At 46.6% G+C, this 17,807-nt stretch overlaps 1 protein-coding gene across 1 annotated transcript; it reads left to right on the forward strand.

Annotated features, from left to right (window-relative positions):
- The first annotated feature begins 1,815 nt into the window (after positions 1–1,815).
- Positions 1,816–17,016, forward strand: LOC136631664 (cytochrome P450 2H2-like). The gene is made up of 10 exons (XM_066605953.1): positions 1,816–2,001; positions 4,457–4,619; positions 6,117–6,266; positions 6,899–7,059; positions 13,701–13,877; positions 14,615–14,756; positions 14,852–15,039; positions 15,242–15,355; positions 15,858–15,888; positions 16,736–17,016. The coding sequence occupies exons 1-10, from the start codon at positions 1,822–1,824 to the stop codon at positions 16,918–16,920; spliced, it is 1,491 nt and encodes a 496-aa protein (XP_066462050.1). The 5' UTR covers positions 1,816–1,821; the 3' UTR covers positions 16,921–17,016.
- Positions 17,017–17,807: the final 791 nt, after the last annotated feature.

The following is a 17,807-nucleotide window of genomic DNA, read 5'->3' on the forward strand; positions in this document are numbered from 1 at the left end:
CGTTCGAGTATTAGGGTGCTCGAGATGCTCGTTACTCGAGACGAGTACCACGCGGTGCTCGACTCAATTAAACGAGCACTGACCATTGAATTCAATGGAGTCGGCAATACAGCTGGCTCCATTGAAAGCAATGGCCTGCCGGCGAGCGCGGGATAAATTTTCGGGAAGGGCTTAAAAATATAAGCCCTTACCTGAAAATCATCCTAAAATGTGTAAAAAATAAATAAAAAATGTCAGCATAAAGATCGTTCTCCTCTGCCACAGCTGTAACAGCTGTGGCAGAGAAGAACGATGTTAGCCCATTGAATGCAATGGAGCCGGCAATACAGCAGGTTCCACTGAAAGCAATGGGCTGCCAGCGAGCGCGGGATGAATTTTCGGGAAGGGCTTAAAAATATAAGCCCTTACCTGAAAATCATCCTAAAATGTGTAAAAAAAAAAATGTATACTCACCTTTCCGCTGCAGCCGGAGTTCAGCCGCGGCCGGCAGTTCTCCTGAACTGCTTTCTGTAGTATTCAGCAGGTGGGGATTTAAAATCCCCGCCTGCTGAATGAGCTGCCTCTGATTGGTCACAGCCTCACCAATCAGAGGCAGCTCTCACTCACACCCATTCATGAATTCATGAATGGGTGAGTGCTGTCTCTGATTGGCTCAGCACAGGGACCAATCAGGGGCAGCTCTCACTCACACCCATTCAGCTGTGGCAGAGGAGAACGATCTTTATGCTGACAGTGTGGGGGGGGGGCCCACTCTTGCCGCTATTGTGGCTTAATAGTGGGACCTGGGAACTTGAGCTGCAGCCCAACATGTAGCCCCTCGCCTGCCCTATCCGTTGCTGTGTCGTTCCCATCACTTTCTGGAATTGCCCAGATTTTCACAAATGGAAACCTTAGCGAGCATCGGCGATATACAAAAATGCTCGGGTCGCCCATTGACTTCAATGGGGTTCGTTACTCGAAACGAACCCTCGAGCATCGCGGAAAGCTCGACTCGAGTAACGAGCACCCGAGCATTTTGGTGCTCGCTCATCTCTAGTGTCCAACAGAGAAATGTTCCATAAATCCACGAAATGCATTTTATAGGTATCCCAAACATGTGTGCATAACTGGATATGTTCTCAGGAATGATGCTTTGTATATGGAGGACTTCTGCAGCCATCGTGCATGTCATTATGGTATGCTAATTTAGGAGGAGGAACACTGAATTTTATCCCATGTGTTTTCAATGTTTTTAATGACATTGGTGTTATAAGTAGATTCAGTCTCCTGTGTAACATAGGGGGATCAAGGTCTGACGCCGGCCGAAATGGGGTCCTGGTTTTATTGAATGCCGAGACACTATTAATAAAGGCGAAAGTTTTCCACACCTCTGAAGGCGAACCTCTTTTTTGCTGAACTTTTTATATGAATTTCGTGGTGGACTGCACAACTTGCCAACAGGTTGGATACACAGCCGAAGTATAAGGATCGGGTGAGAACAAGAGAGGGTGAGAACATAGTCATCACTGCTGCAGCTAAAGGTGAACACCAACGGCAGCCCCGGCTAGTGAAATAGTTGTGCCAGGAGATTGAGTCAGGTGAAAATGGCTTGGCTTTTCTTCTTTTTTTTTAAGAATTGTGAGCAGCTTTTTTTGTCTCTGGTTAATCCCATCAGTTGCTAACGACTGCATTATAATATACTGTATTAGGCAAGAGAGCTTTAACTTTGCACTCTGAACACACCAAGCCTGTTCTTGCTGATTCCATGTTGGATTGTTGCCCTGTACCTGATCATATATAAATACTGAGGGACACGGTGCAGTCAGAGCTGTAATCACCAGGATGGCTCTGAATATTGCTGCAACGCTTCTCCTGGCTACTGGAGTCACTCTCCTCATTTATCTCATTAAATGGTGGGGTAGGGTCAAACAGAAGAACCTACCCCCGGGACCAACACCTCTACCTGGATTGGGGAATATCTTTCAGATCAGCACTTCAGAACTGCCGCAGTCGTTAGTTAAGGTATTACCTGTAATCTCATTGTTATTTATTGTTATTAGGACACTTAAATGGCAATTTCTGCTAATATCTGTTGTCAAAATAGTCATAAGTCCAAATGATCTGATAATAGACAAGGGAAGCTTAAGGACGTTCATATTCTCCACTGCTCTACAAGCCCATCATTACATGAAGGCTGTTTTAGGACAGTCTGTGTTTGTTTCTTAATTGACTAAAAACAGAGTGTTACAAATAGTTACAATACAACCTGCATTGTGCTGATAAACCTACGGGGTAAAATAAGGGAATTCGTTGCCCCCACTGCGGTCTTGTTATGGGATTGTTCCTGCCTATGAAGGAAGATACCTTGATGTTGATATATGTTGTAGAACTGATATAAATACCGGTGTGTGTATATATATATTAAAACTATGTACAAAGGATATTACAATGTAAGGCCTTAGTCACACGGGCGTTTTTTGCCGCAATTTGCGGATCGCATGACAGATGCGCATCCGCAAATCGCGTGACCGGGGCCGAAAAATCGCCCGAAACAACTGCTCCTAGCCGCGTTTCAATAGAAACGGGCCGGAGCTGTCCAGCAGATTGAATTCAATGGAGCCAGCAATACAGCTGGCTCCATTGAAAGCAATGCGCTGCGGGTGATCGCGGGATGAATTGCAGGGAAGGGCTTAAATATATAAGCCCTTCCCTGCAATTCATCCAGAAATGTGTAAAAATAAAAAATATATATATACTCACCTTGTCCCGGCAGACGGAGTTCAGCGCAGCCGGCCGGCAGTTCTCCTGAACTGCTCAGAGAATGAGCTGCCTCTGATTGGTCACAGCCTGACCAATCAGAGGCAGCTCTCACTCACACCCATTCATGAATTCATGAATGGGTGTGAGTGAGAGCTGCCTCTGATTGGTCAGGCTGTTACCAATCAGAGGCAGCTCATTTAGTAGGCGGGGATTTTAAATCCCCGGCTGCTGAATACTACAGAGAGCAGTTCAGGAGAACTGCCGGCCGCGGCTGAACTCCGTCTGCCGGGACAAGGTGAGTATATATATTTTTTTTATTTTTACACATTTCTGGATAAATTGGAGGGAAGGGCTTATATATTTAAGCCCTTCCCGACAATTCACCCCGCGCACGCCGGCAGCCCATTGCTTTCAATGGAGCGGCTGTATTGCCGGCTCCATTGAATTCAATAGGCAAACATCGTTCTTCTCTGCCACAGCTGTTACAGCTGTGGCAGAGAAGAATGATTTGTCTTCTATATGTTCTCAAAGGGGTCGGCGCTGCTGCCGCCGGCCCCATTGAGCGCATATAGAGAAGAGAACAGGAATCGCAGATAGGTGTGATCTGCGATTTCTGTTCTATAATTTATCGGACGAGGGCATAAAAAGCGCTCATGTGTCCGATACCATTGCAAAGCAATGGTTTTATAAAATCGCTGGACGCATGCGCATGCGCAAATCGCGCGAAAAAACGCCCGTCTGACTAAGGCCTAATATTGTAATATATAAAATGTGTTTAACTATAGTCTTCACTGTGAACAATGAATGGGGTTGTCTAACTAGAACAGTATGATTGTGTTAGGTGGTCTTGAAGGTTCCCCAGACTATAAACTGACTTATTGGGTGTCCAGATAATCAGCTGCAATATGTAGGAGAACACAGAGACTAGCACTCAATATTCCGGCAGCACCTCTACAGAGTATCTGAAGTATTAAAAAATACTCAGGAAGAGTTATGTTCACATTGTTGTCTCCTCTCAAACACAACATGTGCTTCTATGAAACCAGCCTGAGGGTACTTTCACACAGTTTTTTTTAACCCTTTCCAATCCAATTTGTATCCTGGTTTTCCTAGGGGGCTTACTCTTTTTCTACCTTATACAACGGCACTATCTGCTGGCTAAAGCCAGTACTGCATGAGGTGACACATTGGATAGGCTCCGACAGCAGAGAGGCTGGCAATATACAGTAAGAGAACCCTGATGGACGTCTTCCAATATCGGAGCTGTTCAGCCTTAAATCATAATGTCTTTAGACGTCAGACAGTGGATTGGAAAGGGTTATAGGCCCATATTTTTGTGATACTTTTTGAATCAAAACCAAAAGTGAATCCAAAGGGAATGAGAAATTCATGAAAGAAGGACTAATACTTCTCCCTCCTGCTGGATCCACGTTTGGCCTTTGCTAGAGGCGTAACTTGAAGCTGCGGGGCCCCAGTGCAAAATCTGGAACTGGGCCCCCAAACTATAAAGCTTCATTGATAGTTTTGGTTTGCGATATGGGGAAGACAGACTTTATGGACCCCCTAGGGTTCCTGGGCCCAAGTGGAACTGAACCCTCTACACCCCTATACGTAAGCCCATGGCATTGGCTCACAAAACTGCATCAACAGAACCTCTGTGTGAAAACACCCCATTAGTGTTACATATGTCTTTATCATGTTTTCTCTGTCTCTGCAGTTGAGTAAAACATATGGACCCGTCTATACCATCTACATAGCAAACCTTCGGGCCATCGTGCTGATTGGGTATGACGCTGTGAAGGAAGCGCTGGTGGACTGCAGCGATGCATTTAGTGATAGGGGGGACACAGGAGCAGGAGAGATTTTTAATAAGGATTTTGGTAAGACACTTGAATAAAATAGCAACAAATTGATACTTTTCTATGATGTTACGGTTGCATATAATGCTGCACGCAGGCAATGAATGTCTAGTGGTATCTATAATAACGGTAAAGTGGGGGTGGGGATTACTAGAATGACTTTATATTCTTGTTGATGTTGTGAAATAGTTTTCTTCTCATGGTTTATATAACACAGATATCAGTTTCAAGGATTTGGCATTATTGCAGAGGCTCTCAGGTTAGTCCTTGTGCAATACGTGTTCCCGGTTGCATCGTAGTAGCTCAGAACTTCATTTCCTAGCATGCAAACTTCCTTTATAAATGAAGTTCAGTACATGAAGGGGCTGCCTGAAAAAAGGGTCTGCTTTTTTCCCCAATAATAGCACACCCCTGTCCATAGTCTATATTTGGTATTTGCAGCTTATTTCCATTTATCTGAATGGGTTGTTCTGCAATACTAGACGCAGCTCAAGGAGTGGCACTGTTTCTGGAAGAAAAAAAAAGACACTTTTTTTCTTAATTTTAGTAAGTTTTGGGTATACGGCATTTCTTTGTTTACATACCATTGACAAGTACGTTATAAAATAGTGTATTATAACTACTGGAGATGTATTTCCCTTGGGAGATGAACGGTGCTGCCATCATGATCCTCCTATCCTCTGGGCAAGCAGCACAGTTTCTCTAGTGTAAGCAGTGGTGGCGCTGTACCAGAGCTGGATACTAGGTTGTGTTGCTGGACTACTACCGTGTTTCCCCCAAAATAAGACAGTGCCTTATATTAAATTTTGCTCTAAAAGATTATACTTTTTTACATGTATAGCTGCCTGGACACTATTCACATTAACTTTATTTTTATTAACTGTAACTAGGGCTTAAATTTGGAGTAGGGCTTATAGTTAAAGCATCCTCAAAAATACTGGAAAATTATCCTAGGTCTTATTTTTGGGGTAGGTATTATTTTCAGGAAACAGGGTACTAGTCTGATAGGCTGCTCTGTAATAAACCATGTAGAAAGTGGTGTGCCCTTTGTGTAGTGTGGCTAGCTCGTCTCTAACTGCAGCCAGCATAATTTCATTTAGCACTTTTCATTCCATGTGGAAGGCGCTCACCTCCTGCTGGGGGTGAGTTCAAGGAAGTAGACCCAACATACTGCCAGGAGGGTCAGTAAAATGAGTATAGGCCCAATTGATTAGCAAGTCTAGAGTCCCTGCTTAACGAGAAGTTGCAGGAATATAAAGGGAGTCTACATCCTGCAATATTGGACATACTAAAGTTGGAAGTTATTTAAAGGGTTTGTCCAGCATTACAAAAGCATGGCTGACATCTACCAGAAGCAGTGACACTCATATTCATGGTTGTGTCTGGTATGGCTACTTAGATAGGTGAATGGGACTGAGCTGAAATGCCACATACAACCTACAGATTAGTGTGGCGCTGTTTTTTGTAGAAAATCACTGATGTTTCTTTAGTCTTTATCCCGCATGCTTGAACTTGCAGGGGTCATTGCAAGCAATGGGGAAAGATGGAAAACCCTTCGTCGGTTTTCTCTGACAACTTTGAGGAATTTTGGAATGGGAAAGAGAAGCATTGAAGAAAGAATCCAAGAAGAAGCCCGATGTCTGGCTGAGAAATTTTTGAAGGACAAAGGTGGGTGGAGTTTAAAAAAGGTGGGTGGAGCTTAAAAAATCTGTGTGCCATTCTCCCTGGCTGGCCATCCACATTCCCCAACATCTATCCAGATTTCCCCATGAACATACATGCTCTGCCTGGAAGAACTAAGCAAAGTGCATTTCAAAATCCAACATGCCTGATGCTTCCTTCCCCCAATGTCTACAATTGGGAGACTATCGGGTTACATTCATACACATTACAACAATGGCTGATCTCCTTAAATCAATGGGGGAATGTGATGTCAGGATATGTATGGGCTGCTTTAGTGAGCTCACCATACTTTAAACTTCTGCAGTCCCACTATGGAGTAATCTTCACCAGGGTCAAAAGTATTTTTTTGTCATTGTCATTATTAAGAGCATCCATCAGGTACAAAAAGTTTCTGAGCTCATAGGACATAAGAGGAAGTATTATATATTCACTTGCCCCCTTGTTCCAATGAATCTGTTCTGTACGACGAGTGGTGGGTTTGCAGGCTGACAGCACTGAAACAGGGAGGCTGGTGATTATAGGAATACCAGCCCTGGAACTAGCGGCATGAGCCGCATATAGGGCCTAAAAAGTTCCATTTGAGTCCCTGACTGACCACTTATCTTTTATAATAACAGACACTCCAATCAATCCCGAATATATATTACGACGCGCTGTTTCCAATGTCATTTGCTCCGTTGTGTTTGGAGAAAGATTTGACTATGAAGACCAGAAATTCTTGACGCTCTTGTCATATATGAACGATATTATCCAGCTGTTCAGCAGCCGTTCAGGGCAGGTAAATATTACATAATGTGTAAAATAGGCTTAAGGGCAATGCAAATAACATACATTTACAAAAATTAAAAGGGTTCATTACCTATGACTAATTCTGACCACTGCCTAGTGTACATTAGAGATGTCCAGATGTAGGTACCAACCCTCCCGCATGGGGAGTAAAGCAATGGACAAGTATAGAGAATACCTGGGACCTTGGCTCACAGCAGAAATATTCATAGCTTTGTCACAAGACTGGAACTTAATAGAGATGAGCGAGCACCAAAATGCTCGGGTGCTCGTTACTCGGGACGAACTTTTCGCGATGCTCGAGGGTTCGTTTCGAGTAACGAACCCCATTGAAGTCAATGGGTGACTCGAGCATTTTTGTATTTCGCCGATGCTCGCTAAGGTTTTCATTTGTGAAAATCTGGGCAATTCAAGAAAGTGATGGGAACGACACAGAAACGGATAGGGCAGGCGAGGGGCTACATGTTGGGCTGCATCTCAAGTTCACAGGTCCCACTATTAAGCCACAATACCGGCAAGAGTGCCCCCCCCCCCTCCCAACAACTTTTACTTCTGAAAAGCCCTCATTAGCATGGCATACCTTAGCTAAGCACCACACTACCTCCAACAAAGCACAATCACTGCCTGCATGACACTCCGCTGCCACTTCTCCTGGGTTACATGCTGCCCAACCCCCCTCCCCCCTGCACGACCCAGTGTCCACAGCGCACACCAAAGTGTCCCTGCGCAGCCTTCAGCTGCCCTCATGCCACACCACCCTCATGTCTATTTATAAGTGTGTCTGCCATGAGGAGGAACCGCAGGCACACACTGCAGAGGGTTGGCACGGCTAGGCATCGACCCTCTTTAAAAGGGGCGGGGCGATAGCCCACAATGCTGTACAGAAGCAATGAGAAATATAATCCTGTGCCACCGCCATCAGGAGCTGCACACGTGGGCATAGCAATGGGGAACCTATGTGCCACACACTATTCATTCTGTCAAGGTGTCTGCATGCCCCAGTCAGACCGCGTTTTTTTATAAATAGTCACAGGCAGGTACAACTCCGCAATGGGAATTCCGTGTGCACCCACAGCATGGGTGGCTCCCTGGAACCCACCGGCTGTACATAAATGTATCCCATTGCAGTGCCCATCACAGCTGAGGTAACGTCCGATTAAATGCAGGTGGGCTTCGGCCCACACTGCATGCCCCAGTCAGACTGGGGTTCTTTAGAAGTGGACACATGCAGTTACAACTCCCTGTGGACCCACAGCATGGGTGGGTGCCAGGAACCCACCGGCGGTACATAAATATATCCCATTGCAGTGCCCAGCACAGCTGATGTAACGTCAGCTTTAATGCAGGTGGGCAAAAAATTAATTGGATTACACTGTAGGCGAGGGCCCCAAAAAATTGGTGTACCAACAGTACTAATGTACGTCAGAAAAATTGCCCATGCCCAACCAAGAGGGCAGGTGAAACCCATTAATCGCTTTGGTTAATGTGGCTTAATTGGTAACTAGGCCTGGAGGCAGCCCAGTTAAAATAAAAATTGGTTGAGGTGAAAGTTTCAACGCTTTAATGAGCATTGAACCGTATAAAAATTGTTTACAAAAATTATATGACTGAGCCTTGTGGGCCTAAGAAAAATTGCCCGTTCAGCGTGATTATGTGAGGTTTCAGGAGGAGGAGCAGGAGGAGGAGCAGGAGGAGGAGGAGGAATATTATACACAGATTGATGAAGCTAATAGGTCCCCATTTTTGATGGTGATAGAGAACAATGCTTCCATCCGTGGGTGCAGCCTACGTATTGCTTACGTATCGCTGCTGTCCGCTGGTGGAGAAGAGAAGTCTGGGGAAATCCTGGCTTTGTTCATCTTGATGAGTGTTAGCCTGTCGGCACTGTCGGTTGACAGGCGGGTACGCTTATCTGTGATGATTCCCCCAGCCGCACTAAACACCCTCTCTGACAAGACGCTAGCCGCAGGACAAGCAAGCACCTCCAGGGCATACAGCGCGAGTTCAGGCCACGTGTCCAGCTTTGACACCCAGTAGTTGTAGGGGGCAGAGGCGTCACGGAGGACGGTCGTGCGATCGGCTACGTACTCCCTCACCATCCTTTTACAGTGCTCCCGCCGACTCAGCCGTGACTGGGGAGCGGTGACACAGTCTTGCTGGGGAGCCAGAAAGCTGTCAAACGCCTTAGAGAGTGTTCCCCTGCCTGTGCTGTACATGCTGCCTGATCTCTGCGCCTCCCCTGCTACCTGGCCCTCGGAACTGCGCCTTCGCCCACTAGCGCTGTCGGATGGGAATTTTACCATCAGTTTGTCCGCCAGGGTCCTGTGGTATAGCATCAGTCTCGAACCCCTTTCCTCTTCGGGTATGAGAGTGGAAAGGTTCTCCTTATACCGTGGGTCAAGCAGTGTGTACACCCAGTAATCCGTAGTGGCCAGAATGCGTGTAACGCGAGGGTCACGAGAAAGGCATCCTAACATGAAGTCAGCCATGTGTGCCAGGGTACCTGTATGCAACACATGGCTGTCCTCACTTGGAAGATCACTTTCAGGATCCTCCTCCTCCTCCTCAGGCCATACACGCTGAAAGGATGACAGGCAAGCAGCATGGGTACCCTCAGCAGTGGGCCAAGCTGTCTCTTCCCCCTCCTCCTCATCCTCCTCATGCTCCTCCTCCTCCTCCTCAACGCGCTGAGATATAGACAGGAGGGTGCTCTGACTATCCAGCGACATACTGTCTTTCCCCGCCTCTGTTTCCGAGCGCAAAGCGTCTGCCTTTATGCTTTGCAGGGAACTTCTCAAGAGGCATAGCAGAGGAATGGTGATGCTAATGATTGCAGCATCGCCGCTCACCATCTGGGTAGACTCCTCAAAGTTTCCAAGGACCTGGCAGATGTCTGCCAACCAGGCCCACTCTTCTGTAAAGAATTAAGGAGGCTGACTCCCACTGCGCCGCCCATGTTGGAGTTGGTATTCCACTATAGTTCTACGCTGCTCATAGAGCCTGGCCAACATGTGGAGCGTAGAGTTCCACCGTGTGGGCACGTCGCACAGCAGTCGGTGCACTGGCAGATGAAACCAATGTTGCAGGGTGCGCAGGGTGGCAGCGTCCGTGTGGGACTTGCGGAAATGTGCGCAGAGCCGGCGCACCTTTCCGAGCAGGTCTGACAAGCGTGGGTAGCTTTTCAGAAAGCGCTGAACCACCAAATTAAAGACGTGGGCCAGGCATGGCACGTGCGTGAGGCTGCCGAGCTGCAGAGCCGCCACCAGGTTACGGCCGTTGTCACACACGACCATGCCCGGTTGGAGGCTCAGCGGCGAAAGCCAGCGGTCGGTCTGCTCTGTCAGACCCTGCAGCAGTTCGTGGGCCGTGTGCCTCTTATCTCCTAAGCTGAGTAGTTTCAGGACGGCCTGCTGACGCTTGCCCACCGCTGTGCTGCCACGCCGCGCGACACCGACTGCTGCCGACGTGCTGCTGCTGACACATCTTGATTGCGAGACAGAGGTTGCGGAGGAGGAGGAGGGTGGTTTAGTGGAGGAAGCATACACCGCGGCAGATACCACCACCGAGCTGGGGCCCGCAATTCTGGGGGTGGGTAGGACGTGAGCGGTCCCAGGCTCTGACTCTGTCCCAGCCTCCACTAAATTCACCCAATGTGCCGTCAGGGAGATGTAGTGGCCCTGCCCGCCTGTGCTTGTCCACGTGTCCGTAGTTAAGTGGACCGTGGCAGTAACCGCGTTGGTGAGGGCGCGTACAATGTTGCGGGAGACGTGGTCGTGCAGGGCTGGGACGGCACATCGGGAAAAGTAGTGGCGACTGGGAACTGAGTAGCGAGGGGCCGCCACCGCCATCATACTTTTGAAAGCCTCCGTTTCCACAACCCTATACGGCAGCATCTCCAGGCTGATAAATTTGGCAATGTGCACGTTTAACGCTTGAGCGTGCGGGTGCGTGGCGGCGTACTTGCGCTTGCGCTCCAACACTTGCGCTAGCGACGGCTGGACGGTGCGCTGACAGACATTGGTGGATGGGGCCGAGGACAGCGGAGGTGAGGGTGTGGGTGCAGGCTGGGAGACGGTAGTGCCTGTGCCCTGAGAGGGGGGTTGGATCTCAGTGGCAGGTTGGGGCACAGGGGGAGAGGCAGCGGTGCAAACCGGAGGCGGTGAACGGCCTTCGTCCCACCTTGTGGGGTGCTTGGCCATCATATGTCTGCGCATGCTGGTGGTGGTGAGGCTGGTGGTGGTAGCTCCCCGGCTGATCTTGGCGTGACACAGGTTGCACACCACTGTTCGTCGGTCGTCTGCACTCTCAGTGAAAAACTGCCAGACCTTTGAGCACCTCGGCCTCTGCAGGGTGGCATGGCGCGAGGGGGCGCTTTGGGAAACAGTTGGTAGATTATTCGGTCTGGCCCTGCCTCTACCCCTGGACACCGCACTGCCTCTTGCAACCTGTTCTGCTGCTGCCCTTGCCTCCCCCTCTGAAGACCTGTCCTCAGTAGGCGTAGCAAACCAGGTGGGGTCAGTCATCTCATTGTCCTGCTGCTCTTCCTCCGAATCTTCTGTGCGCTCCTCCCTCGGACTTACTGCCCTTACTACTACCTCACTGATAGACAACTGTGTCTCATCGTCATCGTCCTCCTCACCCACTGAAAGGGCTTTAGACAGTTGCCGGAAGTCCCCAGCCTCATCCCCCGGAACCTGGGAACTTTCCAAAGGTTGGGCATCGGTCACGACAAACTCCTCCAGTGGGAGAGGATTTGGAACCCTTGCTGCCCATTCTGGGCAGGGGCCCGGGAACAGTTCCTGGGAGTCTGCCTGTTCCTCAGAATGTGTCATTGTAATGGAGTGAGGAGGCTGGGAGGAAGGAGGAGCAGCAGCCAGAGGATTCAGAGTTGCAGCAGTGGACGGCGTAGAACTCTGGGTGTTCGATAGATTGCTGGATGCACTTTCTGCCATCCACGACAGGACCTGCTCACACTGCTCATTTTCTAATAAAGGTCTACCGCGTGGACCCATTAATTGTGAGATGAATGTGGGGACACCAGAAACGTGCCTCTCTCCTAATCCCGCAGCAGTCGGCTGTGATACACCTGGATCAGGAGCTTGGCCTGTGCCTACACCCTAACTTGGGCCTCCGCGTCCTCGCCCGCGTCCACGTCCTCTAGGCCTACCCCTACCCCTCAGCATGGTGTATTACCAGTAGTGCAGAAACAGAACGCTGTAATTAAATGTGCCGCTTATTGGCCTGTGGTTGGAGGCTGACTTCGCTTACGGAACGCCAGGAAATAATTTTGCGCAAGCCTGCTGTAACACTTAGCTGGCTGCGTATGAATTAGGACAACTACACCCAGCACAGACCCAGAACACTGAGGACAGTCACAGGCAGCCCAAATAGATTTTTCCCCCAAAATGTTTTTGGAAAGGCCCACTGCCTATATACACTAAATATGTCTTCTGTCCCTGCCTCACCACCACTACTGGCGCTGGACTATGTATAATTACTGCAGGGCGCAATGCTCTGCACGGCCGATATACAAAAAAAAAAAAAATGTGCAACACTGCAAAAAGCAGCCTCCACACTACTGCACACGGTTAGATGTGGCCCTAAGAAGGACCGTTGGGGTTCTTGAAGCCTAAAATACTCCTAACGCTCTCCCTATAGCAGCTCCGGCACCAGCAGCACTGTCCCCGATCTCTGTCAGAATGCATCTGTGGCGAGCCGCGGGAGGGGCCGATTTTTATACTCGGGTGACACCTGATCTCGCCAGCCACTCACTGCAGGGGGGTGGTATAGGGCTTGAACGTCGCAGGGGGAAGTTGTAATGCCTTCCCTGTCTTTCTATTGGCCAGAAAAGCGCGCTAACGTCTCAGAGATGAAAGTGAAAGTAACTCGAACATCGCGTGGTACTCGTCACGAGTAACGAGCATCTCGAACACGCTAATACTCGAACGAGTATCAAGCTCGGACGAGTACGTTCGCTCATCTCTAGAACTTAATAGTCATTGAGTAAGGCCTTAGGGCTTAAACACATAAGCTGTTTTTCTCCCCTTATACAGCTGTGATAATCATAGCAGTATGGCGGGACAAATCTAAGCCACTGATCGATATAGGAGTTCAATGGTTTCCTTTTCACTGATGGGATTGCTCATGGTCGAGAAAATATAGGATCTGCCCCAGTGGTAGTGTGAAACCCTTTTGTATGTTTTTAGGATTATTTATTTGTTATACTTCTGATTTTCATGATTGGTATATTTTTTATTACGTGACTTGTACCAGGTGCACAATTTAAAAAGGGGGAGGGTTTGTGAGGATAGGCTATGACAAAGGAGGTAATGTGAAACATATAACACTTGCGCCTTGTCTGACCACATGTGTTTATCTATTCTTCAATAAACCGGAGGATTTTATGCTTCATCGCTTTGTGCCGATCCCTGCCATTTGTTGCATGTTGCATGGTATTAGTTTCCTTAGATTGCGCTTGTCTATAATTATGAGTCGGATAACAATGAGAACAATGCAGAAATCCAAGTAATTCCAAGGGTTCACTTTAGTATCTTTGTAAAAATATAACACGCAACCAACAAATGGATATTAAATTAATTATTAATGCTATGTTTTTCTATTATTTTTCATTAGCTTCTTAATATATTTCCAAGCATAATGCCCTACATGCCTGGTCCTCACCAGAAGATCTTTAAAGCTACTGACAAAATGAAACAATTTATTAAGGAAGTGATGAACAGACACCGAGCCACCCTGGATGAGAACTGCCCTCGAGACTTCATCGATTGCTTCCTCATAAGGATGGAAGAGGTGGGTTTGTAGAAACTCTTAGATTCTCAGGCCTTTGTGAGTGACATATGTTGGGATGGTCTATAGCAGCCAAAATGTGACTTGCTTTGAAAATAATCAGTCTATTGGTTACACTTGTGTTAAAGGGGTTGTCCCGCGGCAGCAAGTGGGTCTATACACTTCTGTATGGCCATATTAATGCACTTTGTAATGTACATTGTGCATTAATTATGAGCCATACAGAAGTTATAAAAAGTTTTATACTTACCTGCTCCGTTGCTGGCGTCCTCGTTCCCATGGAGCCGACTAATTTTCGCCCTCCGATGGCCAAATTAGCCGCGCTTGCGCAGTCCGGGTCTTCTGCTCTCTTCAATGGAGCCGCTCGTGCAGAATGCCGGCTCCGTGTAGCTCCGCCCCGTCACGTGCCGATTCCAGCCAATCAGGAGGCTGGAATCGGCAATGGACCGCACAGAAGAGCTGCGGTCCACGGAGGGAGCAGACCCCGGCGGCCATCTTCAGCAGGTAAGTATGAAGACGCCGGACCGCCGGGATTCAGGTAAGCGCTGAGCGGTTTGTTTTTTTAACCCCTGCATCGGGGTCGTCTCGCGCCGAACGGGGGAGGGGGGGGGGGGGTTAAAAAAAAAAAAAAAACCGTTTCGGCGCGGGACAACCCCTTTAACTGCTATTTCATATCTAAAGTTTGCATAGGTTTTTTACAATTTTGATAATTAAAATAAAGGCAACTTCCAATTTTTCAGGAAAAAAAAAATGTGGGGACACAATTTCATGAGGAAAACCTACAGGGAACAATATTAGACTTGTTCTTTGCTGGGACAGAAACTTCAAGTATGACATTGAGATATGGCTTTCTTATACTTTTGAAATATCCCGAAATACAAGGTAACAAGTACACTGCATTGTTTTTACATTTGTAAATAACACCTCAGATTATTTAAAACAATCTTCCAGCCTTAATATGTTCATGATCATTTCAGAAAAGATCCACAAAGAGATTGACAATGTAATAGGTAGAGATCGGTGTCCATCAATAGAAGACAAGAGCAGAATGCCGTATACAGAAGCTGTAATCCATGAGATCCAGAGATTCGCTGATATCGTCCCTATGGGTGTGCCCCATTCTATCAGCAAGGACACAACCTTTAGAGGATATCACATTCCAAAGGTACAGAAGGATACATTTTAGCAACTTTTTGACTCTTGGCTCATCACATAATTGTCTTTTAAGCTTCTTAATAAGAGCCGACTTGGGACATTGGGTTAGGGCAACTCAACACTGTTTTGATTTACTTCCTATCAAATATTAACAAGAACTACATTTGAAGTAGCATTTTCTACATCTACATATTTTATATGTTTACTTACAGGGAAGCTTGGTGTTTCCAGTCCTGACTTCTGTTCTGAAAGACCCCAAACAATTCAAGAACCCAAATGAGTTTAATCCTGGAAACTTTCTTAATGAGAAGGGTTGCTTTAAAGGGGTTGTCCCGCGCCGAAACGGGTTTTTTTTTTTTTCAACCCCCCCCCCGTTCGGCGCGAGACAACCCCGATGCAGGGAGGTAAAGAAAGCTCACCGGAGCGCTTACCTTAATCCCCGCGCTCCGGTGACTTCTCTACTCACCGCTGAAGATGGCCTCTTCCTCCGTGGACCGCAGCTCTTCTGTGCGGTCCACTGCCGATTCCAGCCTCCTGATTGGCTGGAATCGGCACGTGACGGGGCGGAGCTACACGGAGCTACACGGAGCCCCATAGAAGACTGCAGAAGACCCGGACTGCGCAAGCGCGGCTAATTTGGCCATCGGAGGCCAAAAATTAGTCGGCTCCATGGAGACGAGGACGCTAGCAACGGAGCAGGTAAGTATAAAACTTTTTATAACTTCTGTATGGCTCATAATTAATGCACAATGTACATTACAAAGTGCATTATTATGGCCATACAGAAGTGTATACCCCCACTTGCTGCCTCGGGACATCTCCTTTAAGAAAAGTGATGCATTTATGCCATTCTCTGTGGGTAAGAAAATTCTTTAATTACAAAATTTATTACTACTTGATTATACTGTAGTTCATAGCCAACTAGCAAAGATTATCTGCAAATTATGGCTGAATGTGAGCTTCTCCAGGTTTGTTGTATGGAAATATTTTGATTACCTGTTGAGGTTAGTGGATCTAGGAGGGATGTAGGAACAAGCAAACCACGACAATAGTATCCAGTCTTAGCTTGTCAGCACACATACATATTATATTAATAAAACTTACAGCTATCACATAAATCACTTTGAGGCTGCATTCAGATGAATGTATATCGGCTCGGTTTTCACGCCGAGCCGATATACCTTCTCCTTGTGTGCAGGGGGGGGGGGGAGGATGGAAGAGCCAGGAGCAGGAACTGAGCTCCCGCCTCCTCTCTACAATGGGGAGAGGCGGTACGGGGCGGGGCTAAGTTCTGAGAATTAGCCCCGCCGCTGTTCCACCTCTCCCCATTGGAAATAGTGCAGAGGGACAGAGAGGAGGCAGAGAGGGGGCGGGAGCTCAGTTCCTGCTCCTGGCTCTTCCATCCTCCCCCCCCCCCTGCACACGAGGACGACCTATATCGGCTCGGCGTGAAAGCCGAGCCGATATACATTCATCTGAATGCAGCCTTAGATATGGCCTCAAGTTTTATTAATGAGTCATTGCTAAATACGGAGTATGAGCATTGTGCCCATTGGAATCTGTCATATGTAGGGGTACTAAACATGGGATCTCTTGCTCTAGTAAATCAGAATTGATTAAAAGAAATTGGTAATTGTCTAACCAGGCATCCCCATTACGCTTAGCTTGACTTGTTTTTATCGTATATCCTCATTTTGTCTCCTTAGGCAAACGCATGTGCATGGGAGAAGGCCTGGCCCGCATGGAGCTCTTCCTATTTCTAACCACTATACTGCAAAGGTTTACCTTGAAGCCCACCATAGATAGAAAGAATTTAAGCATAAGACCAGAGCCCAACACCAATGCTTCCAGACCCTATCCATACCAAATGTATGCTGTTCCTCGGTTTTAAGTTCAGAAAACAAATCTTCTTTAAAAGTAAATCTAGAAGTTTTAGAACTTACAAATACGAATGATGCTTTAATTTTTAAGGATATCTTGCTTTTAGTCCTGGCCATACCAATATCAGCGTATACAATATACCAATATCAGCGTATACAATATACCAATATCAGCGTATACAATATACCAATATCAGCGTATACAATATACCAATATCAGCGTATACAATATACCAATATCAGCGTATACAATATACCAATATCAGCGTATACAATATACCAATATCAACGTATACAATATACCAATATCAGCGTATACAATATACCAATATCAGCGTATACAATATACCAATATCAACGTATACAATATACCAATATCAGCGTATAGAATATACCAATATCAACGTATACAATATACCAATATCAGCGTATACAATATACCAATATCAGCGTATACAATATACCAATATCAGCGTATACAATATACCAATATCAACGTATACAATATACCAATATCAGCGTATACAATATACCAATATCAGCGTATACAATATACCAATATCAACGTATACAATATACCAATATCAGCGTATACAATATACCAATATCAACGTATACAATATACCAATATCAGCGTATACAATATACCAATATCAGCGTATACAATATACCAATATCAACGTATACAATATACCAATATCAGCGTATAGAATATACCAATATCAGCGTATAGAATATACCAATATCAGCGTATACAATATACCAATATCAGCGTATACAATATACCAATATCAGCGTATACAATATACCAATATCAGCGTATACAATATACCAATATCAGCGTATACAATATACCAATATCAACGTATACAATATACCAATATCAGCGTATACAATA

The sequence above is a fragment of the Eleutherodactylus coqui genome, chromosome 6, assembly GCF_035609145.1.
Source record: "Eleutherodactylus coqui strain aEleCoq1 chromosome 6, aEleCoq1.hap1, whole genome shotgun sequence".
Classification (NCBI taxonomy): Eukaryota; Metazoa; Chordata; class Amphibia; order Anura; family Eleutherodactylidae; genus Eleutherodactylus; species Eleutherodactylus coqui.